Below are 27,938 nucleotides of genomic sequence, written 5' to 3' on the forward strand. Positions count from 1 at the left end.
TCTGTTCAGCTTGAGCCACACTGCAAAAATCACCCTTGCCTGAGTGAGGAAATGTCAAGAATTAACAAGGTCTAATTAAAGCCAGATTAAGGTATAAACACCAATCTATTTTGTCTATCTATCCACCAATCTATTCTGATAAAAAAAAATGTTGCGTGTAAACCAATACAGCTAGCCTGACGTGGTCATACTCAATTCTAGTCAGAATATGAGTCTGAAACTGCTCCATTGGGCTGTGATTAGGGCTGGGACAACACGTCGACGCAAAAAATACATTGACGCAAAATATGCGCGTCAATTTGTCAGACTCAAAATAAAGATGGCGGTGCCGGAGAGTAGTAGCAACCATAGATATACATAATAAAGTATATTATCTAATTAATATAAGTATATTATTTATTATGTATATCTATGGTAGCAACACGAGTGGCTCCTCAGACTTCAAGAAGTGCAAGGCTTGCGGGTTGGCACGCGGCGTGCACGGAGCAAGCGCTCTTAACACGGGCGCGCATGCAAGCGTTTTGTTGTCACGACTACATAAACAAATTTCTTTACACAGGAAGACAGATGTTTTGGTAATACTTGATGTATTTTAATCACAAAAACGTTTGCATCAAGTGAAAGCATAGGGCACATTGGCTACCTACATAATAAGCTGTTTTAAAATCTAAAATGTTCAATGTCTTATCGCGCTGATGTGACCGAGGGTATCCATCCTCTAAGTGAGCACTAGGGATGTCAACGATTAATCGATGATCGATTAAATGTCGATAAGACATTTGATCGATAAGACTTATCGATCATCGATTAAGCAGGGTCATGCGCGCGCGTGCGTGCGGCTCAACCGCAAAACGGGAGGAAAAATGATGCGAGCGTGCCCGAGTTCTATTTGAGACCATTTTACAGCTGGAGTTACACCTTCATCAGGACTGCAAGTTTGCATGTGCAATCGCAGCCTTTTGTTTTGTGCAAATGTAAGTTGTAATATTGTGTTCATTTTGTGCAGGCCTATCTATAGCTGATTTATCTCATAAGGATGCATTTGGTTAACAATTAACGTTAGAGGCGAGCGGTAGTCAAAGCGTGGCGGTGATCAGCTTCAGCTTTAGCTCCAACAGCAATGCACAGCTAATAATGACTATGATTGGGACTGTCATATTACACAACATTAATGAAACACTATTGTAATAAAACATTGTGATTGTTAAGTATTTGGGTTTATTTGTTAAGTATTTGGGTTTATTTGCCGTATGTTTCATTGCGTTGATCCAGGAAGAGCGCGTGCACAACACGAGTCATGCATTCTGACTCACGCATGTAACTTAGTTCAAGTTCACTTCTGCATTCGCATCAGATTGTGCAGAAGTAATTTAATATTACATTTATTTTGTAACGTTATATATGTGATCAATCATAAAGGATGCATTTATTTTAGTGAAATAAAACGCACTAACAAATGGCTTCAGTCAGTGATGGCTACCGGTTTTCATTCAGTGCTTTGGCTTTAGCGCATACAGAGCAATGCATAATAACGATGATTGGGACGATCATATTATATACCAGAAATGAGAACAGTATTTTAATAAATGGTTGTAAAGTCATTGGGTTTAGGTGCCTTGTTCAGAGCGTTGTTCCAGGACAAGCGCGTGTACGCGTCTCCCATTCTGAATTTGAATATCAGCAACTCAATTGAAGTTCACTTGTGCATTCGCATCATTTTGTGAAGATATATAATTTGTAATATTTAGTTAACTTTATAAAAATCGGATTAATCTCATATATAGGAAGCTTTTTGTTGAGTTAAATAATGCGCTAGCAAAGAGCTTCAGTGTAACTTACCGGTGTTTATTCAGCGCTTCAGCTTCAGCTCGCGCAGTTCAAACAGCAACGCGCAACTAATAATAACTATGATTGGGACTGTCACAGTACATAACATTAATGAAAACAATATTTTAATTAATCCTTTTGAATTAATTGGGTTTAGGTGACGTTTCAGCACGTTGTTCTTGGAAGTGCGTCCACAAATTCTGAATAACAGATCTGAGGCGGCGTTCGTGTTGTATTACATGTTATATTTGGTTATTAAATAAGTAATTTAATTACATTTTAAATAACATCGACTAATTTTACAATCCCATAGCCCCTTGTTTAGATAAAAAAAATCCTTCTCATTCATTTGGTGAAGAACATGGCGTTTTGAGCAGCATTGCACATAGGCCTACTGTCATGCTGTCGCCTATAAGCCACTGCTAGACGCATATTTTAGTATTATTTATGGTTAACGATTAATCGATTAATTGATCGTTAATTTAAACGACGATCGATCATGGGAATTTGTGAAAATTGACATCCCTAGTGAGCACAGTTTCATCCCAGGACTATTCTGGTTTTAAACGGAATATTGACGCCCGTAATGCACTCCACATGCAACTGTTTTCACCTTCATGCCTCGGATGCGCATGGCGTTTCTGTTATGTGTCATCCACGGGACGACTGCGTGGCGTTTTCTCTGCCTCTGCACACTAGAAGCGTGTCTGACGCAGCGCTACTGCTGCTATGGATGTGGAGGGAAGCCCTATACTTAATGTTAAACATAAATAGCCTACTGATACAGCAAAGACAACGTCGGCAGTAGCCTATTGACCACATATCTATGGTACTGATGGCAAAATAGGCTACAGAATATTTCGTTCTGTATTGACAGTTGCAATATTTCAAAATCGATAATTGTCGTTTTTTTATTATTACAATTAGGCCTATATCTGCATTTATGTTAACCTAGAGACTTTCAAACATGAAAATGTCATTTATTAATATGTATTCGTGTCAAAATTATATATAAACATCTTTTCCTATTTTGCCTGGAGACGCTTCCAACACGCTCGCGTGTGGCGTGAAAAATAGGCGCTCTTCTATTTCTAACATGCACGTTTTCCGCGCGTCACGCAGGCAGTGTGCAAACTCCAACCTGTTAACATGGGAGCCGAAACAAAAACGGACACGCCACGCAGCCGAGACGCTCACAGCATGCTTCAGTGTGTCCCCGGATTTGATTAGCCAACTTGTTGATATTTAATCAATGGGCATAGCCTGTAGGCTGAGTTGCATACATAGAAAAATAGTATATTGTCTTACTTTGTTGTTGGTTTATACTTATTTATTTGTGTGTGTGTGTGTGTGTGTGTGTGTGTGCGTGCGTGCGTGCGTGCGTGCGTGCGTGCGTGCGTGCGTGAGTGCGTGCGTGCGTGTGTGTGTGTGTACTTATGTTTTCAAGGTTTTATTGAATATTTTGCTCTTGTATAGTCTTTTACTTTGGAATTTTAAGAGCAATAAACATATATTGCAATGTTGAGGAATTTGTTTTTTCATTCAGATAATTTAATCAACATGTATAAATGGCTATTAGGCAATTAATGGGGAGATAATCGAATCGGAAAGGGAAAATGAATCGTTAGATTAATCGATGCATGGGGAAAAAATAATCGCTAGATTAATCGTTTAAAAAATAATCGTTTATCCCAGCCCTAGCTGTGATTATGGGGCGTGTTTCAACCGAACCAGAAAAGACCTCAATTGGATAGACCTACAACCAATCAGAGCAACGAAGCGACGTCAACAGAGCTCAACTGCACTGTGTTGCCAAGTCCGCGTTTTTTTCCGTGGGTTGTTTTATATGTCCGTGGGTTGAAGCGACTATTATGTGATATATAGACCCATAAGTGTGAATTTTAGCAGGCAACCTTGCCAAAATAACACATATTTTACCCCCCAAACACCCTTTTTTCCCCGGAGAACCCCCCGAGAAGCTATTGTTTAGGGCTAGTAGTTGGTGGGTTTTGTTGTAAAAACTTGGCAACCCTGTCTGCACGCACGCTGGAATAAACGATCTTTGCATGTGTTGTAAAAAAATAAAAGAATTGAATGATACACAGAGTACTTACCCAACATGATCATCATTTTTGAGAGAAAATTTTGTGAAGGTGAATGCATATCCAAACAAGCTCTCCGTTTAAGATTTGAACAAATATAATCCAAGCCCCTTTGATAGCGTGCATGATTACGTTACTGTTTATCATCTGTCCATCATCGCCTAAAGCCCGCCCTGATGATTTCATTCGTCCGAACAGTTTCTGTTCGGAGATAATTACTCCTCTATGGAGCGGGGCCAGACCGGGGCCCGACCTAAAACAATTGTGGGCTGGGCTAAGTTCGGCTGGCGTCCAGGCTACAATACAGCACTATTTTTTTTATAAAATTTAGAATTTACAATTCATTGTGTTAAATATGATTAATTGCGCAACACTGGTCAATCCGCTAGATTGCTTGACCAATTTGTGAACAAACAACAAGTTCAATAACCAAAAGAACATGACAAAAACACTACCAACAAAAACAAAACTCCCCCACAGAGGAGTTTTGGAAGATGCACCATTGCATAATTGCAGTAAATAGTGTGTGCTTGTATTACCTGTGACTTTTTTCTCATTGTCATCATAGTTGCTAGAAGTGAGGAGGTGTCCAAAGATAAGTGCAGGCACATACATCTTCTCATCTTTGTGTTCAACAACAGGAATTCCCTTTCCATTATTCCACACAGCAATGGTGTTGGACTCTCTTTTAGAAACAGAAGGACAAGATATTACAACGCAAAGAAACAGAATACAATTATGTTTTTCAAGCAGTTCCTAAAATATTATTCAAATATATTCAAATTAAAATTCTCTTAAAATGAGAAGTGTAATATTTATCTCTGTATTTAAAAAAAAGGAAAGTATTAGGGATACACTGATACCATTTTTCCAGAACCGATCCGATCCGATATTAAAAATGTTGAGTATCGGTCGATACCGATACTAAACCGATCCGATACCAATGCAGTTTTGTCTATGTAGAATTTCTAAGCCGTAGTGTGTAGAATTGAATAAATTAGATTAGTGAATAATACAGCAGCAAACGTTATAAAATCACGAGTGCACAATAATTGCATAAAATCTAAACATTTAGTTGGGAAAAAATAAAGGAAACCACAAAAGTGAATAACTGTAGCTGTAAATCTGGTAAAATATGTTACACAAAATATATTCATGAAAAATAAGTAAATATATTTATAGAAATAGGGCCTATATACTAAGAAATTGCATTTATTTTAAATGTATAGTGCATATTTTTAATGAGGCAGCAACATATATAGAGCAGAACAAGAAAGGCTATTAATAAGGCTTTCATAGCGCAACAGTAGCATAATACAGAGCGGCACAAAGCGCTTATGCGCATCCCGTGCGCAGGATGATGCGCTTGAAGCAACACGGAGTCACATGCTCACAGCCACAGTCATAGACGCTCACAGCGCACCGCGCCCCGTCCGCATCGAGAAGTTTAAAACAAGATATAGACGCGTAGTATATCTATGCAGTATTCTTATAAGCCGTTTATTTTAACAGTTTAACATTTCAGTTACTGTTTGTGAAAAACAATATAATAACTAGTCCAGTGTTGTGATCTCACTGACACCCGGTAGAAAGTAACACGGTTTACAGCAATAAACGCCAGCAGATAGCCATTTTTTTGAGAAACCATAACGTTAGAGCGTTATCTACAGATCAAGCATAATAACAGAAACAATAAATAATCTAGGAAAGTTCCATCGTGTTGAGTGTCGTAACCGAACGCGACAGTTTAAAGCTGAATGGAGAGTGACTGACAGCCGCAGTGGAGGGAAGCATTGACGTGAACTAATCTGTACTCACATTAAACGATGGAATGGCTTCAGAACACTTATAATATAGTGCACGAATCGTTGATGCTTTATACGGTTTTTGTGCCTTTTGTGGGGCGCTGGGGCTTAACAATAACAGAGAATATTATGCGCACAGTATCGAATTTGGATCGGTCCTGTCTGTCCGATACCCGATCCGGCAAATAATGGCAGATTGGAGCCGATACCGATCCCGAGTATTGGATCGGTGCATCCCTAGAAAGTATATACATCTCTAGCCTAAGACATAAAGCAGTAGCATTATACAAATATTTATCCACAGAAAGTGAATAAATCTGCAAGGGTATCTATCTAAGACCCCCTGTGGTGAAAATCAAGTTTTTAATGTTATTCTATGTAGTGTTTTTAATATGCTTTAAGACAAACAATGTGCATATTCATGAGTCAACACCATTCCTGAGTATTTTCTCTTTAAAACTGCATTGAAAAAAGACACTGTTTGAAATCTACGGTCTATTTAATGTCACAAACTACCTTGTAACCAATCACATCAATGTGCGCATGTGGGCAGACTTTATCATCATTATTATGCTGCAAATGAAGCAGGGATGTCTCAAGAGAAGCCAGGTTCCCCCTGAATATTTTTTCTATGAAAAATCAGTACATTTAGCAAGTGACTTATGTATATAATTTATATTACAATGTTATGGTTAACTATATTCCTTAGTTTCTTCACTGACGTTCTAAGTTGTTGACGTTCAAAGCATTTCTAATGATTTTTAGAAGGTAGCTGTCTAACTCTGAGATGGTGAACGGGAACATGGTTTGTGTAGCATTAGCAACACATTCTCCAGTAGCAGTATTAACATTAAGTGACATGGCATCTGACGCACAGAAGCTAATGGCACATGTCACTATGCCTTTTGGCACATCCGGTGGCACATTCGGTCTTCATTGGCATGTGCCAGTGGATAGTGGCATGTGTCACTGACATTATCGTGACACACTGTGACACTAACATGACAACTGACTGACGGCGAGTCGGTCACGGAACATGTCGCCGTGTGTGGTGACACCTCCAGTAGTTACTGACAGATTACTCGAGCACCTGTACTGAAGTAATTTTGACACAAAATCCTAAATAAAAAGCCTAATTGTGTAATATTTTAAATATCAATAAAACGCATTAAAATCATCAATATTTTTTCAAACGTGTTATTTGTGTCACGTCTGTGTTTGATTGGCATGTGCCACTGAATGTTTTGTAATACGTCACAAACTGTCCATTCTAGGAAAGACACAAAATAAATATATCATGGTTCACTACGAATAACGCATTAACAGTTGCATCCGTTACTGTAAACCTTTATTTTTGCGTGATGCTGCACGGACACTGCTGCACGGACTGCACGGAATGAACTGTTACATAATCCACACTATACTCAGGCAGACAGCTACAGGTGTCACTCCTGGAGGTGCCACAACATAAAGAGATGTTGGCCAACTGGCATGTGCCAGTGGATAGCATCATGTGCAAACCAATTGCATAACATTTACATTTACATTTAATCATTTAGCAGACGCTTTTATCCAAAGCGACTTACAAAAAGAGGAGAGCAATAGAAGCAACAAGAGCAATAGAGCAATAGAAGCATAACAATTTGCTTTATGATGTAAAACATATGAAAGAAAGTTCCTTTTTAGAAAGAAATGGTATATGTGAGGATTTCCAGTCAGGATTTAGGCCGTATCATAGCACTGAGACTGCTCTAATTAGAGTTACAAATGATTTACTCTTATCATCTGATCGTGGTTGTATCTCTCTATTAGTGTTACTCGATCTTAGCGCTGCATTCGATACTATCGATCACAATATTCTTCTGAATAGAATCGAAAATTATGTTGGCGTTAGTGGAACTGCTTTGGCATGGTTTAAATTAGGGCTGGGCGATCAAACGATAACGATAATTATCACGATATAATTTTCCTCGATAAAACGATAACAACAGGTCGATAAATTCTCGATATAATGCTTACGCGCTATGCGTAATGCTGCGCATGCGTATTGCAGACCGGGCGTCTGCGTGCTGCACGCGGTAATGTTTACAGTCTGTGGCTGACCATATGGCTGACAGGCTTGGAGGATCGGAGATAAGTGGAGCGATAAAAATGAGCAATAGTGAAGAAAATTCAGCGCTCACGGCCAGCTCGGGGGACACAGATATCGTTGACAAGTTAGTTCGCTCAACTTGAGTGGTTTGGAGATATTTTAGCGATCCCATCCGACATATAACAGAGCGACGTGCGTGGACTGCTTATCATAGGTTCACGTTCACCACAGGAATTTAATTATTAAATGATCGTGTTTCTTCAAAGTCCTTCCATATAACATGCAGCCCAACACAGAATCTACATTAACTACATTCACACACCGGCTTATTACCTTGTTAGCTGTAGTGGGTGACTTATTTACAACAGGCTAACGTTTCCAAACTATAATCACTAAAACATCGGACTTGTACATCGCTATCATAATTGTTTGTCTTTGGTGATGTATTAATGACTCCGCATCGCCTGTATCAAAAGAGAAATAATGTCATCTGGTGTTTAAAATTAATAAAATAGACTAGACAGCCCTTACTGGAGATCCACAAATACTGAACTTTTCTCTCTCCCGACCAGCCCACTGTCGGTGAGGTGTGTTTGTGTGTGTGTGTCGGTGAGATGCACGGTGGACCAATCCACTGTGAGGCAAGAGAAGGGGCCTCAAAATGTTTCTTAAAACGCTTTTTTTTTTTTGACCGTTTGCGTTTTTAGTGTTTACTTACACAATTAAATATATATGATGCAATATTGAGCGTTTTTGTTCTATTTAAGCTGCGAAAATCGTTCACAGCAGAACCGCAACGCGTCTCACAACAACCTGTGTAAATGAACGATTCATTGTTTGAATGAATCGTTTGAATGAACGACTCAATGACTCGCTCATTAAGACGGCCACCTGCTGCCACCTACTGGTGGTTTAATTTGATCTTTAAACATACTTTCCAACATGTCTTATTTGTCTATTCAAAACTACAAATCTCAAAACATTATTTAATGCTGTTGTAATTTTTCAGTGTAAATTATTTAATTTGAATGGTAACAGCCCTTATAGTGTTTTATTTTAATTAAATGTATTGATCAAAATTACAAATATAAAATGAAACATGAAGCTTAGCCTATATTTAATAAGATTAAGGGAAAATGCCCTTTATAAAAGGTGAAAATATCACATATTTCAAATGATGCAGATTTAAATATGTCAAAGCTGATTAAACACTGGTGAGAATATTGCTTCAGAATAAATTATATTTACAACACACAAACACACACACACACTTTTCCGGACAAGCTAATCTTTTACTTGGACAAGCTTGAACGATGTACTTGTTCGAAGGACAAGCACATGAACATGCTTAATGTCAAGCCCTGTATAATGATATATTATTGATATATAGTGTTGAGTAAAAAAATGCTGACCACAGTTAAGATTTTAATAAATAAATCTACCTCAGTTTAAATAAATTGTTCATTTGTTTGGGAAGTGTTTATCATGTTTTGACAATAAAGGATAGTTTAAAACCACAGCTAACTGTTTGTTTTCTACATATTTCACTCAGGAGCAAAAATATGCCTTTAAACTTTAAAGAAATAAACATTTTACATTTATCGTGATATTTATCGATATCGACTGATATGCTAAATTATATCGTGATAATTTTTTTGGGCCATATCGCCCAGCCCTAGTTTAAATCATACTTATCTGACCGTTATCAGTTTGTAGCAGTAAATGAAGAGATGTCACACCAATCACAAGTTCAGTATGGGGTACCGCAAGGCTCAGTGTTAGGACCGTTGCTTTTCACCCTGTATCTGCTACCACTGGGAGATATCATTAGGAAACATGGCGTTAGTTTTCATTGTTATGCTGACGATACTCAGCTCTATATTTCCTCACGCCCCGACGAAACCTACCAATTCACAAGATTAACGTAATGCATAGCTGATATAAAAAATTGGATGAATAGTAATTTCCTGCAACTTAATTCAGATAAAACTGAATTTTTAATTATTGGACAGAAAAGTTCCACAAGTAGTAACCGAGAATACTGTCTAACACTTGATGACTGCTCTGTCAAGCCCTCGTCGTCAGTGAGGAACCTGGGTGTGCTCTTTGATACCAATCTTTCATTTGAAAGCCACGTTTCTAGCATCTGTAAAACCGCATTCTATCATCTTAAAAATATATCTAAATTACGGCACATGCTTTCAATGCAAAATGCTGAAAAGTTAGTACATGCGTTCATGAGCTCAAGGCTAGATTATTGTAATGCTCTACTGGGTGGTTGCCCTGCTCGCTTAATAAACAAACTCCAGCTAGTCCAAAATGCAGCAGCTAGAGTTCTTACTAGAACCAGGAAGTATGATCATATTAGTCCAGTTCTGTCAACATTGCACTGGCTCCCTATTAAACATTGCATACATTTTAAAATCTTGCTTATTACTTACAAAGCACTAAATAGTTTAGCTCCCCGGTACTTAAGCGAGCTCTTAACGCATTATACTCCATCACGTCTATTGCGGTCTCAAAACTCTGGCCAGTTGATAATACCTAGAATATCTAAATCAACTGCAGGCGGTCAATCATTTTCCTATTTAGCTCCTAAACTGTGGAATAGTCTTCCTAGCATTGTTCGGGAAGCAGACACAATCTGTCAGTTTAAATCTAGACTAAAAACACATCTCTTTACTATGGCATACACATAGAACATTTTTAACTTTCATTATTCAATTCAATTGACTGATTGTTAGGCTGCATTAACTAGGTCAGCCGGAACCGGGAACACTTCCCATAACACCTGATGTACTCGTTACATCATAAAAAGAGTGGCATCTACGCTAATGTTGTCTCTCTGTTTATCCCGAGGTTTATCCCGGATCTGGGCCCTGTCCGGATCGGATGGTGGACCTGCCTGGACATGACCAGCTCATCCTGGAGTGTCTGCTGAGCCGTGTCAAATGGTGTCTCCTCCGAATTTGCCTCACTGGCACGACATGCTCAAAACCCGTCTTCTGCGCAATAATTCCGATCTTTCATGTATTCATACTCTTGTGTAATCGACGCGCCATCCCATAATTTATTTCCAAATAAATCCGTCTCTTCCGTGATACCCTGAAATTTTAAATATTCCAATCTAATATGATTTCTGACCTGTAAGGTTGCCAGAATAATAATCTTACACGGTGTGTTAATAGGCCAGAGGAGAACTGGCACCCCGACTGAGTCTGGTTTCTCCCAAGGTTTATTTTTCTCCATCATGCCCTGATGGAGTTTTGGTTCCTTGCCACTGTCGCCTTTGGCTTGGCTTGCTCAGTTGGGGACGCTAAAAATATGATTAAAGTTATTCAACTTATTATACAAATAAAATGTATGAATTAGGTCTTATTTAATTCTATAAACTTAAATACTGATCTGCCAACATTGTTGCTTTATGATAAATTAAAATAAGCTGATAACATCACTGTTTTCTCCAGTACGACTGTACAGCCAAATCTAATTTTGTCGCAATATTATCCTGTTTGACACTGTGAAGCTGCTTTGACACAATCGTGATTGTAAAAGCGCTATATAAATAAAGTTGATTGATTGATTGATTGATATAGCTAAATAATAATAATAATAATAATTCATTACATTTATATATCGCTTTTCTAGGCACTCAAAGTGCTTTACATAGAAGGGTGAATCTCCTCAACCACCACCAATGTGCAGCATCCACCTGGATGATGCGACGGCAGCCATATTGCGCCAGAACGCTCACCACACACCAGCTGATTGGTGGAGAGGAGACTCGAATGGTCCAGAGGAGAGTGATTAAGCCAATCATTATATGGGGATTATTAGGAGGCCATGGTGGACAGGGGCCAATGGGCAAATTTGGGATTTTTAACGACCACAGAGAGTCGGGACCTCGGTTTAACGTCTCATCCGAAAGATGGTGCTCTTTTTACAGTACAGTGTCCCCATCACTATACTGGGGTGTTAGGACCCACACAGACCACAGGGTGAGCACCCCCTGCTGGCCTCACTAACACCTACCAGCAGCTACCTGGTTTTCCCAGTTGGTCTCCCATCCAGGTACTGACCAGGCTCAGCCCTGCTTATCTTCAGGGTGATATGGCTGCTGATTACATAATTCAATAAAATTATTTTTTAAATATTAAAGCCACTGTTGAGAATATTGCACTGGCCAGTGTTACACTCACTTAAACTGACACCTACTGGTGTGTGTCCGTACAGCATCACACAAAAATAAAGGTTTACAGTAACGGATTCGACTGTTATTGCGTTATTCGTAGTGACCCATGATAGATTTATTTTGTGTCTTTCCATGGACAGTTTGTGACGTATTACAAAACATTGTCAATCAAACACAGACGTGCGTGACACAAATAACACGTTTAAAAAAAATGCTGACTTTAATGCGTTTTATTGATATTAAATATTACACAATTAGGCTATTTATTTAGGATTTTGTGTCACAATTACATCAGTACAGGTGCTCGAGTAATTTGTCAGTCACACACGAGGTGTCATGGTGTTATACATGTTCCGCGACAGACTCGACGTAATTTCAGTGTGTCACGATAATGTCAGTGACACATGCCACCATCCACTGACACATGTCAATGAAGACCGGATGTGCCAATAGGCATAGTCACATGTGCCACTGGCTTCTGTGCGTCAGATGCCATGTCACAATGTTAATACTGTCTCTCACATTATTAGCTTTTTGATAGCGTAGTAAAGCAAAAAGCTAATCATATTAATTACCGTTATGCGTCCAATGTTGTACAAAGCAACATAAAAAGGCATGGATTAGAATTCTGATACATCGACTTGTATACACAGAGTGTGTGTGTGTGCTTGTGTACATGGTTTATGAGGAAAAAATTGTATACAGTGACAATGGTATTACAATGTTAACACTTCCTGTGTCCCGATAAACAGACATAAAAAAACATCATTAATCAAATTATCATTATGTCTAAATCCAATTTGCAAGTGAAGATTCAACCCTCTGCAAAATGGTGTTTATTTATATTCAAAAACACCACAAGGTTTCTGTAAGGGTTATGTTTAGGGGTCAGTTTAGGGTTAGGGATTGAAAATATGATAAGTTCAGTATAAAACCCATTATGTCTATGGAGTGTCCCCATAAACCACATATGCAGGTGTGTGTGTGTGTGTGCGTGCGTGCGTGCGTGCGTGCGTGCGTGCGTGCGTGCGTGCGTGTGTGTGTCTGTCAACTGCCAGCACCAACATTACATAATACAAGATAATTTAGTGTCAGAGCCTTTAATCAGAGCAAATGTAAATGAAACTGTTAAAGCTGCACTCACGGGTCAATGGTGATTTTGATGGTGGTCATGTTCTTGTCTCTCTGTTTGTTATCAGCTGCATTAACTGATAATAAAGAAAATCATTGGTTACAGCATGAAAGATCACAGACTTATCATCTAGATATATTTGGTTGGAAAATAACATATTACCTATAAATAATCATAATAGTGATAATATCTATATTTTTACTACTAGTGATAGAATTAATAAGAAAAATAATGCATTTCAAAATCAAAAGAAAAAACATTTTATACTGCAAAATGTTAACATAAACTACAGATACATTCAGCATGATCTTAAATGTTGTCAACTAAATACATCAAATACAGAAAATAGTATAGTACTTAAACTTATTTAGTACAGCAATATTTACTTTACTGCATATAATATAACTAAAAGATTTTAATATATGTATTAAAGTTGCAAGCAGCGATGAAAGGGCCCTCGCACCTGGGACCACTGCCACCCGGTGGCCTTAGGAAAACAATGAATAGTGGACAACTTGCATTTAAGTGGGTAAATATAGGATAAATATGGCAAAGTTACTACAATGTGCCACATTTCCTGCTGTCAGAAGGTGGTTCTTTGACTATAACTGAATATATTGCCATGTAGATGTCTTCAGGCCAGGACTATTATCAAAAGTGAAGTTTAGGCCAGATCGGCCATTGTATGCATGAGTTACAACAACTTCCTGTTTTGTGGCTGTAATCGTATACGTTACCACTTACTTAGCCACGTTTTGCATGATTTAATATGTTTCTAGTATGTTTGGTACTTCATGGCTGTGGCAAGCAGCGGGGAGTGAGGATCAGGCCTGGATTTAGGTTGTTTTGTTTACGTTTTATTATTTGTGTGTGGGCAGTCTTCCGGGAGGGGCTGCCGGCGGTTTACTTTCGTTTTGTTTATTTAATAAAAGTTGTTAAACGTTCGCCGGTTCCTGCCTCCTTCCTTCCAATCTACGAACTTTTTTACAATGGCATATTTAAATTAGTTTCTGGAAGTGAATTACAGTGTAACACATGCCATTTCCTGCTGCCAGCCGGTGGCGCTATGACTAACTGAATATTGGCATGTAGATGTCTTCAGGCTAGGACTATTATCAAACATATGAAGTTTGGGCCAGATCTGACATTGTATGCCTGAGTTACAACAGCTTCCTCTTTCATGGCAAAACATCAGATTTTGTCACACCGCCACGGACACGCCCTCCAGGGAAAACTATAGATCTTCACAATTTAACATCATCAAGGCCTTAAAGAGTTAGTTCACCCAAAAATGAAATTTATGTCATTAATGACTCACCCTAATGTCGTTCCACACCCGTAAGACCTCCGTTCATCTTCGAGACACAGTTAAAGATATTTTATACTTAGTCCAACAGCGTATCCTAGTGTATGCACACTATACTGTCTATATCCAGAAAGGGAATAAAAACATCATCAAAGTAGCCCATATGTGACATCAGTCATTTAATTAGAATCTCTTGAAGCATCGAAAATACATTTTGGTCCAAATATAGCAAAAACTAAGACTTTATTTAGCATTGTCTTCTCTTCTGCGTTTTTTTCTCTCACCTCAAATAAAGATTCAAACGATCATGAATCAGCGTATTGATTCATGATTTGGATCGCCAATGTCACATGATTTCAGCAGTTTGGCAGTTTCACACGCAATCCGAATCATGCATCAATCCGCTGATTCATGACTGTTTGAATCTTTATTTAAGGTTTGAAAACATAGTGGAAGAGAAGGCAATGCCGAATAAAGTCGTAGTTTTTGTTATTTTTCGACCAAAATGTATTTTCGATGCTTCAAGAGATTCTAATTTGCCACATATGGACTACTTGGATGGTGTTTTTATTCCCTTTCTGGACATGGAAAGTATAGTGTGCATACACTTGGATATACACTCTCGGACTAAATATAAAATATCTTAAACTGTGTTCTGAAGATGAATGGAGGTCTTACGTGTGTGGAACAACATTAGGGTGAGTCGTTAATTATATAAATTTTATTTTGGGGTGAACTAACCCTTTAAGATTAGACTGACCAAATATGATGATGATCTGGTTAAATCTCAATGAAGATTTAAAGGGGTAGTACTTAAGCGCTGGGAAGATGAATCTGTATTTAAACTGGGTCATTAATGTAGTAGAAATGTGAAATTATTTTTTTTTAATTTGGTGCTTTCTAGACTGAGAAAAGACAGAAAATGTATTTTTGTCTCATGGGGAAGCCAAAAATTCTCAGAATGCTTCGCTGCCCTATGAGACCACACCCAAAGCCACCTAACACGAACGCAGATAGAATTTCTATCAGAATAGGACACCTGATAGTGTGAAAAAAATAATACCTAATTTGGAAAAAAATAATACCTCTGAGACCACATTTAACACTTTTAATGGCCTTAAATTTGACAATTTGGATTTATCACTTTTTAATACTTTTTAAAACTCCGCGGACACCCTGTAATGTTTTAGCACTTTGAGATTTTGTTTAATATAAAGTGCATTACAAATAAAATGTACTATTATTATTATTATTATTATTATTATTATTAATGTCAGTCTCTGTTTATCCAGAGGTTTGCTGCTGGCTAGAGGAGAACTGGCACCTGACTGAGCCTGGATTCTCCCAAGGTTTTTTTTCTCCATTGTGGCCCTAAAGGAGTTTTGGTTCCTTGCCACCTGTGCCTTTTGGCTTGCTCAGTTGGGGAAACCTAAATTTCAACTATATTACCGATCTACCCACATTGACACTAGAGCTGTCACTTTTTATTCGATATTCGAATATGCATTCGAACATGATGTGAAATATCCGTAACCGGACTATAAATATAATATCCGGTTTTTAAAGCGCCATGTATAGCGCATTTTTTTACAGTCTATAGGTGATTTTATGGAGCACTGTAATTTTCCAAATGAAAATACTTCTTATAAACACCTCAATCGAAATAAAATGCCCAAACTGAATGAAATTGTAATCGGTTTGAGAGGAGTGGGATAAACCTTTTCATGAACCGATCAAATGAAAAATTTCACCATGTTAACGACCTGACCAGATTACTCGCGTCCTTATATGACGTGATATAGCATGTGCCTCTACCGCTGTTCACCGTGTACACCCTCGCATCTTGACAGAGTTTGTTCAAGTCACTTTTTACTTCAACTGCGCCTGACAGAAGAATTTGTTATTCTGAGATGATTATTACACTTTACAACAAATAAATAGCTTTTATAAAACCGTATAAGTCCTGGTGGGCGTTGAGAGTTGCTATGGCATCCGTGAACACATTCCAGCTGACTTCTGATGCGGTTGTTAAACTGTGTGCGCATGTCACAAAATCATTCGGATTGAAAGTCAGCACATGTAAACCCCAGATCGGTTTAGATAACGTCTCATGTAAACAGTCCACTGAATCTTTAAATCGCAATCATTTTAATCGGAATGACAAAAGAGTGTGCATGTAAACATGACTTATGATTAGACAGTTTTTTATTTTATTGTTTGCCATCTCATCCAATAAAGGGCGTTCTAAACGTTGTAGCTGGATAACATTACCGTTTTTCACCAGAGCGGCTGTGCAGCCAAATCAAATTTTGTTGCATTATCTTCCTGTTAAAGGAACACTCCACTTTTTTTGAAAATAGGCTCATTTTCCAAGTCCCTTAGAGATAAACAGTTGAGTTTTACCGTTTTTGAATCCATTCAGCCTATCTCTGTATCTGGTGGTAGCATTTTTAGCATACATCATTGAATCGTATTAGTCCATTAGCATCGCTCTCAAAAATGACCAAAGACTTTATTTTTTCAACGGTAATATTTTCCTATTTAAAACTTTACATTGTGTACTAAGACCAACGGAAAATAAAAAGTTTCGATTTTTATACCGATATAGAGAGGAACTATTTTCTGATTTCTGCATAGTAATCATGGAACTTTGCGGTCGAACCATGGGCTCAGCGGTGCAATGATATTCAAAGACTTCCAATGCGACCGGCAAAAAGTTTGTCGTTGCAGATAATGATGAGTTGCAGCCAGCAAATTATGTAGTGGATTTACTGAGCGATTAGCCATGGTTCTGTGTGTTGTAAAGAGCTGTGATCGTGAGTCCAAGGTGTATTCTACCATCATGTTTCACAGAATTCCCATGAAAATTAAGTGGTTGACTGCTCTGAACCATAGATATCAAAACACCAGTAGATTCAAACAAGAAACTGCGTGTTTGCTCAAAGCATTTGGGACCAGATGACTATTTGGAAAACATGGGCACTGTTACTACGGTATGGTGTCTAAAGGATATGGCCAGACAGGGCGAAGTGTATTATCCAGGGATGGAAATTAACTTTTTTGTTCACCAGCCACTGTGGCTGGTGGATTTCAAAATCTACCAGCCACTCAATGTTTTTACCAGCCACTTTCTTGTTTTTAACCGACAATGTGTAACTGCACGTGAAAATTAATACTACAAGTTCTACAATACTTAAGGAGTTTATTTAATCTCAAGTCTCAATGAAATGCTGACATTTTCTCTTATACACACACAAACCATGAACTGATATACATTTCATTAAATGAGTAGGGGTCTGTGCACACTTTGTTTTTTTACCTGGATGTGGCATTTGGATGTTTTGTGGTCTTTTATGGCTTCCAGTTTTTTAGTCCCAACAATGAAACTATTCGTTTTGACGGCATCTGAAGCGTGTTGATGACATATCGAGCAGAACATTGTCAGTAGGGATGCACCGAAATCAAAATTCTTGGCCAAAACCGAAAGAGAGGATACCAAGGCCAAAAACCGAAACGCCAAAAGAAATTATGCCAATTATTAGTACCATTGCATTTATGGCTAATGCTATGACTGTGTAACTTTAGTAAAAATCAAGGCATTGCAATTGCATAAATTAATATAAAAGTTTCAAATAATAAATAAATTACAAGTTATGCAAATATTTATTTAGCACATTGCAACAATACACAGTATAAAATAAAATTCAAAATAAAATGTTTAACTTGACCTCACTCGTGTACATTTAATAATAATGTACAGGCCTACTGGCCTGCAGAAAGGTACAGAAATTGAATAAAGTAATCAAATGTAAAATAACTGTTTCAATTAAAGAGTAATCCATATTAAACTTACAAAAGCTATTCAATCAAGAGCAGTGAGTGATGTCCTTATCTTTTGTTTGACATTAAACAGAGCAGTAAAGGCTACTGCCTCTTTAAGACCTAATGAACGATATGCATCATCTTTCGAGACTTTCTCGACTGGATACAGTTCACTTAAGGCATATACAGACTATGTCTGCTTGGATACTCATCAAGATGGACATGTTGACATACTTTTTGTGGGAGTTTGTCCGTTCAAGCGCAAGACTTGAAAGAGAACTCAATATTTGCGTGCTGAGACGAGAGCGCGCTTTCGGATGATGCACAGAGATACCCTGCGTCTCAATCAGCTCCCTAGTTCACTAGTCAGAGCACTGATCAGGACATAAGTCAATGGGCTTAGCACTGATCAGTGCCCTGACAACTAAACTAGGGAGCTGATTGAGACGCACCCACAGAATCTTCTCTCAGCACACGCGAGTCCTCCTCATTTGCGTCTTCTGGCTATAACGTTACACACACCTGGGTGATGATGACGGCGAAAACGACACTGTCGCACTGTGCAATTTTCGTCCGATTTCGAGCCGAATTCTGACTTGTGCGACTCTTTTTTGGGTCGGGCCGATTTTCAGGTTTATCATGCGTCATTTGTCCGTCTAGGTGCGTCGAGATGTTCGTGCAGTGTACAGGGGAAACGAGAGGCGACAAACCTCTCACAATCGGGAATCGGATGGTCGGATGAATTTCTGACGTGTCAGAAATTCTGCTCGCCCCTCGTGAGGTTATCGCACAGTTGAAGCAAAGCCACGAACTGATTACCCTATTTCCCCTCACTGCGCCTGCGTGAAAGTTCAACCATTTAATTTTTAAAAGCATTAAGGAAGAAAACGAAAAGAGGGAGATCTTTAATTATGTAGGCAGCTATCAAATAGCAGAAATTAAGTAAACTGTTCTGCCTCCATTTTGTGTTGTATATATCCAGTGCATATTATTCATTTAGCTAGTTGATCATTAATTTACTTGTTTTACTTTCACATTTTATTTTTATTTTTATTTTTTTTATATTAATTAATATTTAACCTTGTCCATCTTGACACAATGTCATGTTGCAATGTGTTCAATTTCCTTATGAACGCGAGTCAGTGGATATCACGCAATGCACAGTTTAAACGCAGTCTAAAACCCACCCAGATAGCCTGGTGACATTGATTCAATGTTGAAATTCCATCAGAATCATCATTTTGGTTGAGGTTGAAACTTCAATGCTAAGTAATATTGGATCAATGTTGAAAATTCAATACTAACACCATACTGGACAAATGTTGAAAATTCACTGCTAAATAATATTGGATCAATGTTGATAATTCCATGCTTTTCAGTGTTGAAAAGACAAACATTGAATCAATGCTGATGTTTGGTCATCTTAATTCTCCACCGGTGAGGCTTACGGTCAATCTATCTGTCCCATTATTCAACATGTTAAGGCAAGTCCAAATCAATTGGCTACATTTGTGTGAATGTTAGCACATTTATTATCCTCAAAGGATACGATGAGTACACCAACGAGTATGTGGATTCACAAAGAATACATAAATGTAAATTTTGTAATTGTAAGCCTTTCTTTACATTTTTCTGGAAGAGTTAAAATTGTATGCGTGTTTGATTTCTGACTCTTCCAATAAGAAAGCTGTAAAAACTATCAATCTTTTTAAGAGGTATATTATTTTCCTGCTTACTGGCATGTAATGTTGTCATTCTGTGTTTCATGTTATTATAATAAAAAAACAAAGAACTTAGAATTCTACCATAAATTTAGTCTATCAGTTTTAAATAAATAAAAATGTAGCCTATTATTATTATTTAAATCATGTAGAATGTACATGTATTTCATTATTTATCTAAAGAATACAGAGTTAATAAAGAATTTAGAACATGTGTCCCTATCGAATGCGCCACAATTCAATCCAGCAGGTGGCGGTAATGCACCTTCAAGACATCCACCAATCAACCAAAGCAAGCGCAGCTGAACAGACTTCAATCGCGAAAAAGGGACAGAGGACAACGGCCATGTTTTTTTAGAGGTAAGTGGCCTACAAAAATATAATTATAAAAATCATCTCAATTTTAATTTAGTGTTTTTATTCATCTTTATGTTTTACAACTTGTGTGCTTCTCCTCAGCGAGTTAGAGTGAACTGCAATGTTAATAATAGTCACATGAGCGCCCTCGTAAGTTACACAACCAACGGCCAGGATAATCTTAATACATTGAGTTTCAGTTTGTTTTTCACCAAACCATATCATATTTGTATTCATTTTTTTTTCTTAAGATTGGCATATATACTGTGAATTGCGTCCGAATTCTGACTCGTGCAACTCATGCAGTCATTGACTTGTGAGTAGATCCTATTTGATTCATTTGGATTTTGAGGCCATATAGGATCGACTCACAAGTCAATGAATGCGCGGCGCGGATCCACAAACGTATCTTACTCGTTGCACACACAGATGAATCATTTTGAATCATCCTATATTCGTCCAGTGTATAAACGAGAGGCGATCGGAAGGTTAGATGAATTTCTGGCTTAATTGTCAGTTATTGTGTTCGCCACTCGTGAGAGTATCTCACAGCTGAAGCAAAACTAGAACTGATTGACCTGTTAGCGCGGTGAGGGGAAATACAATTAGTTCAGCTCTGCTTCACCTGTACGATATCATCACGAGAGCAGATCACAATTACATCATTACAGTTTAATCTTTAATGCAGCAAGAAAAGAGTGAGATCTTTAAGTTCTTTAGGCAGCTATATCAAACTACAGAAATTTAGTAAACTGTTGTGCCTCCAGTTCGTGTTGTAAATGGAAAAAAAATCTCTTCCAAACCACCATGTAGCCTATACAGCTCCTCTTTTATTTTCTTATTTTAGCTATTTGGTCATTCATTTACTTGTTTCATTTTCACACTTTATTTATTTACTAATAAATACAATAATATTATTAGATAAAACACCGGATATAGTCACTTTGCTTTTTCATTCATTGTGTGACTGCTGGTCCTTTAAAGTCTATTTTAAAATGCATTAAATAGTCCTGAATTTAATGTTACCGTTTTAACTGGGATATCAAGATTTTGATAAAATTTCAAGTTTCACTTCATTTTGTAGTACGCTATATTTGTAATGTATAATTAATCACATTTCCAAATATTTACTAACTTCTTGTTGTTTTAGATGCTGTGAATGCTGATAATAAGAGGCATCAGAGTTTATCTTTGCTAGGACGGTGCAAAACTGTCTCCATTACAACCTGAAAGGCTTCGGGGCATTGCTCATGGTGGAAACCCCTGAGTTTGGAGTATTATTCTTTCTTCTACCTTCTTTCTTTCAGTAGTACTGTGTCATTTCTGTATTTACTGGCAAGTTTACATTTGTATTTACTTCCATTCTGCAGATGCACGTTGTCATGTTTTTCCAGGCTCTTCTCATTTGTGTTATAAATTCAGATGTAATTGTTTCAAGTCAATGTGAGATTTCCTGTTGTAACTGTGGGGGCATAAATAAATACATTTGCATGTAAACTGAAGGATGTTGTTTACTTTGAGTGACTTTTTGATGCAAAATCATATCGACTGCAGCCACACATGGTCTCTGATTAAAATGAATAAAATAAAGAGACAAATTAACTGGCATAGAATCCTGCTGTACATAAAGCAAGATTTATCTATTTTTCATTGTTGAAATAACATTATTTCAGGGTGCAAACCTGATGAAAAATCAATGTTATATTTCAATATTGATTCAATGATATTTTGATTGATGCATTAACATTGATTCAACATTGATTCACTTAAATAAGTGGTTTAATTTTAGTTGGAAAACTATTGATTTTAAGCCCACCTTGATCTATTTTTCATCGTTGAAATAACATTATTTCAGGGTGCAAACCTGATGAAATATCAACATTCTCAACATTGACATCTCAACATTGATTCAATGATATTTTACTTGATGCATTAACATTGATTCAACGCTGATTCACTGTTTGTCTGCTATCTGGGCAGTCAATTATTCACTACAGAAAGTGAAAGTAAAATCTGACAAGCTTTCGACGCATATTCTCAGACAACGAGAGATAAATGTAATTCAACATACTGATAACGTAGCCTATTGCCTTATTTTCTTTCTTATTTATTTTCTTAATATTTCTATTTTGGTCCATATTGTGAGAAAAAAAATAGAATAGAAGTAGGCCCATTTTGTGTTAAACAAGTTGTTTTTAGATAAATCTGCTCTTACTTTTCATTGAGACGGACATTATTATTGCAGTGTTCTGACATTATAATCATATAATTAGACCTATAATTCCTTGTTTAATCGGGCTAAATAATTTTAAATAGTGAGGCGTAATCTATCTATTATTTTATTATGCAGTGTGTCGATTATGCATTATTGTTGGGGGGATGGGGCAAATTAATGTAATATCAATTTATTTAAAGCGCAGTGCAGCTGCATGGCAATAGCACGAGGAGCGTTCTGATTGGCTGGGCCGCGGCAACTGCAGGAACCTATGGAGAGGTAGCTGAGGAGAGCGAGCCAATGGGGGCACTCTAGAGAGACTGACAAAAAAGGGACTTAAATTAGCATACTGGAGGCTATATAAGACCCTGTTTTGCCATAGGTATCAGGTTTTAAAAATCGACTGAAGCGACACCTGAGAAGCACAAGCACAGCGCGGAACGCAATACTCGTTCCCTCTCTCAGGGAACCGATGTTACGAAAGTAACCAAATACGTTCCCTGTCGAGAGGTCTCTCATATTGCGTATGGGAAACACAATGTAAAATGCTGTCTGTGCTGACTGACCCAAAATCCCCAACTGAAATGAGGGAAAGTCAAAAAACCTCTAGAGAGACTGACAAAAGCGGGCTTCATAAGGGGAATGAAAAGAACCGGAAGAGTCGGTTCATTTGAACACTTGACCGGATATAGTCGGATCTATGGTAGAGTGTAATGGTGCTTATGAACGATTGTGTTTAAGCAGAACGCAATATAAGCAATCGTGATGCCAGGGCTGCAGATAGAGCCCTTAGATGGAGAAAAGCACTGCTTGTAAAGCTGGGATCTCCAAATTGTAGAATCTGACAAAAGTGGACGGAGAGGCCTAGCCTGCCACCGCACAGATATCTTCCATGGAAGTGCAACATGACCAAGCCCAAGACGAGGCCATTCCTCTAGTGGAGTGGGCTTTAATGCCTATAGGAGAGGTTAGGTTCTTAGACCTTCAGGTCCTTCTCAAAAAATGTGCATATTGTTTAGATGTCTGAAGTATGGGCCTGAGACCACCATCCATTTTCGGAACGAGGAATAGTGTTACGTCCCAGTGTGTGTTTCCTTAGAAGGACAATGCTTGTGTGCCCAGTCCTGTTGTTTTTCTCTCTCTCTCTCTCTCTCTCTCTCTCGCTTTGTCTGTGGCTCTCTCTAGCTCTCGCAGGTTAATTACCATCAGCTGCAACTCGTTGTGAGCATGCCTAAGATTGAGCAGAGGTGTATATAAGGATCATTCAGAGCCTGCAACGGGGAGGAATACTTCTCCAGCCTCAGACTGCAAATGATCCTTCTGTGTGTGTGTAGCAGAGATATCATGTTTATACTCGAGTTAGAAGTGGAGCCTATACTCGATAATTGTCATCTACTATTGTCTAGTCTGTCCTCTAGTGTGTGAAGAGGTATCATTTTAGCTGACTTTTGTGGGTAACTAAAAGGTATTGTCATTTTCTGTCACCTCTAGTTATTTTGTTATTTGGGAACAGTAGGGAGAGTGCCTTTTTTATTTTGTGTAATATTTTCTCCTGTTTTTTGGTTAGAGAGGAAGCTCAGGGAAGTTTATGTTGTTGATTTTCATCTTTGTTTTTGGGCAGGGTAGGTAGTTCCTTTTAAACCTTAGTTAGCCTCTGTTTTGTTTATTGTTTTAGGCTCTACTCTCTCCTGACGATTTATTCCCATGTTTTTGTTAAGTCTTTGGTTATACGTAGAAAATAAATACAATTACTCTTTAAAGTGTTTTGTTTTCACTCTGAGACTGAGGTTGAGGTGTATTCTCCACATTTCTTTTGTTTATTTACATCTCTGTGTTATTTTCAGGTAAAATCTTTGCTTTTTCACTTGTTATCTTCCCTTCTGGCCCCTAAACTCAGAGGGGAACGTAACAATAGCGACAGTAAAAACCTGACTTGCTAGCGTCGGGTGCACTGTTTCCACCACTCAGTTTCAACAGTTTCAACACCTCAGCGAGAAGCACATGACTGACACTGCTTCTCACTGAGGGCTCGACCACGGCGTGAATCGCGGGGGTCTACGAGCGAACTATAGCAAGTAACCTCGTTTTATATGTTCAACACCCAATTTGATATACCAGGAATGACCTGCCAGGCCTGGGCTTGTGAAGCCAGGGGTTGAATTAGATTCAGGGGCGGGCCGCTTAGTAATAGGGACCTGGTAACCCGGTTGCTTTGTGCTGTAACACTGTGAGCTTGTAACACTGTGGGGATTGTGTTTATGTTTTGGCGGCGCAGGCTTTGCAGTGGGCACGCGCCTTACATTTATAGTGCTCATGGCGTGATTGTGCTTTGTGAAAAATGCTTGGGTGCAGGAGTGCAGACTGTAAAGTGGGCACATTTCCTACATAGAAAAAGCTCTTTTGTGTTTCGTTGTAAATAATGTGCATTGGCGCAACTTATGTATAGTACCCACGGCGCAAGCCATTAAGCGAGTCCACAGGGGTAAACGCAAACAGTGTTAGTGTGCAGACGAGCGTGTTTGACACAGGCTAGTTGACTGCAATATTTAATCTCCAGTCACTTAACTAAGGGAACTGGGATAATATAAGGAAGTCCATGATGTAATCCGGCCACGGCGGATTAATGAGTGATTTTGTGGGGCTGCATTAACAGTGCTTATGCAGGGGTGCACACTATGTAGTTGACACATTGCCTACAGTGTTAAAAACTCTCCAGTCGCCTGAAAAGAGTTGACTGGGAGAAGTGATAGTGAAAAAAGGGGCAGCCATATTATGACGCCGTTATGCTCTGACAGTGAGCGTGTGCTATAAAATAAGTTGCGCTGTAGTAAGCGAATGCACGCTGTGAAGAGGGCGCGTGCAATCATGACAAGGCAGCCATTACAACTTCCTTGGCAGTAAGTGCGCGCTGCGGTGAGAATGGATGTGATGTAAGCCGCGTTCTCGACATATCCAGCAGCCCGAGTTCGCTCGTCTTACTTACTCTAGTATTCTCTGTCCGTGGCGGTTCTTAGCGTGGCGGAACGATAGAAGAGGAAGAGTGAGGAAAGCTCGTTTTTTTCCGTGGCGCTTCTTTAGCGCGGCGCTTGCGGCAGAGTGAATAGAGCTTCGGCTTGAGTTTGTCCATGTACTCTAACATTCTCTCTCTGCTGCACTTCTTCAGCACAGTGGAACAAGAGAAGAGGGAGAGTGAGGAGAGCTCCGTCTTCCTGCAGCGCTTCTTTAGCGCAGCGGAATGAGAGAATGGGGAGAGTGAGGAGAGCTCCATCTTTCCGCAGCGTTTCTTAAAGGACAACTCTGGGGATTTTTTTTTTTTTTTTTTTTTAAGTTTATCTTGATCGTTATATCTTTGTGAGTACAGTCTATAGAAAAAAAATGAACCGGATTGGTGCTTGCAACACGGAGTTATTACAGTTAATCCCCAGAGCCCCCCCCCCCCCCCCCCCCCAGCTAAAATGGCTGCTTTGGGGCATGCACGTAAAGGGACCTCTTAACAGACACAAAATGCAATTAAAATGTCTGTCCAACATGAACAGGTCCCTCACACGACAACGAGATGCGTTTAGCCACTTAGCCATTGTTTAAATTCACCTGTTTTAGCCAGCTAGCTCTGTCTCGCGCTGAAGTCCCGTGGGGACTCAGCGGTAGCCGGAAAGTCGAGAAGAGCATCGTATTTATGAAGAGGCTCTGCTCATCGACTCGTCTGTCCTCAGTATTGAATGTGTACGAGAGAAATAAGTTTTCGATTCTATACTGCTGATCTGATGAGGACCGCTGCTCGTTCAGTTACTCGTGCTCAGTATCAGCTGCTCGTGAGTTCTTCAGATCTCTCAGCAAAACATGAGTTCAGTAAACGGTTGGAGTTACAACATATAATTCAAGACATTATTTATATTCGGAGGGACTGTCACTCATGTCAGAAAGTGAATAACTAAAATAACGTGTGTGGTCAGCGCTGATTTAAGACGCGAACCGTTTAGAACGATTCAGTCCGATTTGGTGAACTGGTTCGCCCGTTTCACTAAAAAGAACCGGTTCAAAAGAACGATTCGTTCGTGACCGGACATCACTAGAGTGATGATCCGATCGGGCTCATCCGTTTATCCCGCCCTTCGCATTGAGCCCTGTCAATGATGAGTTTCCAGACCAAACATCTTGATGTGGGTCTGGCTTGTCAGGCTAATGATTATGTCACATCTAACATATTGTCTAGGGACAAATGATCACTAAAACCATTGGCAATTCTTTATAAAAAAAAACTCTTAAAGTCTTGGACCAGAAGCCTCACAGTACACATCATTGTATTATCCTTAAAGGTGCACTATGCAACTTTCTGTCCACTGGAGGGCGCCTATTCAAAACAAATGATTAGTTTGATGACACAAAGTTTGAGAGCAGCATCTTGGGACTTATGGTCTTCACCTCACAGCCTCGGGCACAAATCACGTTCATGCATGCGGTTATTAACATTAATGAACACCGGGACTTTTATTATGACGGTACGGGACACATTCGCCGGGCGCCTGCACTGATTCGCTCTTCCGGTTATGATTGTGAGGTAATGCAGCTCTGTTTATTATATTAGATACATTAAGTGTGTTGAAAATAGAGATGCTCCGATCAGCATTTTTGGGGCCGATCACCGATTACCGATCACTAGGGCAGCACGTTTTCAAGTTTTTCATTAACCGTTAAACGAGGCCCTTAGCGGTTAATACTCGGTTAACCATAGTGCGCGTCAGGGTTATTTTTTTTAGTTTATTAAGTTGACGACCGCCATCTCCGTAGTGAATGCGCCTATAGAGAGAAATGCACATCATGTTGAGATGGTACAACACCGAAGTTGTACTTGAAGTATATCTACCGTATTTTCCGGACTATAAATCACACTTTTTTCATAGTTTGGCTGGTCCTGCGACTTATAGTCAGGTGCGACATATATATTAAATTTAATTAATACAAGAATAAACATATAGCCACTAGAGGGCGCTCTATGCTGCTCCTGTAGCCTACCCCTGAAAAAAAATAACTGAAAACAGAAAAAAAGCTTGTGACCGAGCGTTCGTGCAGGGTTTGCCTAAAATACTTTGTCATAAGAAAAACAATAAACGACAGCCGTCTGAACATTCCTTCCTTTATTCTCCGTCACACATGTAAATCACCAACCTGAAAAACCCCCGACACTCCAGTACCAAAAAGTGTGCATGCACCAACCTATCTACAGCAAGCCCCGAAGGGAAAAATACATTGCACACACACATATACATAACGAGTGCCAATGCGTACCAAATTAATGCATTATGCGAGATCAGATAAAGTCTGTTACACTCTTAACTGAAATATTAACTTAAAGACAACAACTTAGAA

The 27,938-nt window shown here is 38.8% G+C and overlaps 1 protein-coding gene across 2 annotated transcripts in view; it reads right to left on the reverse strand.

The window, feature by feature from the left end:
• The window catches only part of top2b (DNA topoisomerase II beta), a 162,703-nt gene that overhangs the window by 124,113 nt on the left and 10,652 nt on the right, over positions 1-27,938 (reverse strand). For both annotated transcript variants that reach the window (XM_067426450.1, XM_067426449.1), the window contains exons 4-5: positions 13,163-13,226; positions 4,469-4,614 (exon numbers count right to left, since the gene is read on the reverse strand). In XM_067426450.1, the coding sequence (XP_067282551.1) occupies positions 4,469-4,614; positions 13,163-13,226 (210 nt within the window). The remainder of the gene's footprint in view (positions 1-4,468; positions 4,615-13,162; positions 13,227-27,938) is intronic.

The sequence above is a fragment of the Pseudorasbora parva genome, chromosome 19 (genome assembly GCF_024679245.1).
Source record: "Pseudorasbora parva isolate DD20220531a chromosome 19, ASM2467924v1, whole genome shotgun sequence".
NCBI lineage: Eukaryota > Metazoa > Chordata > Actinopteri > Cypriniformes > Gobionidae > Pseudorasbora > Pseudorasbora parva.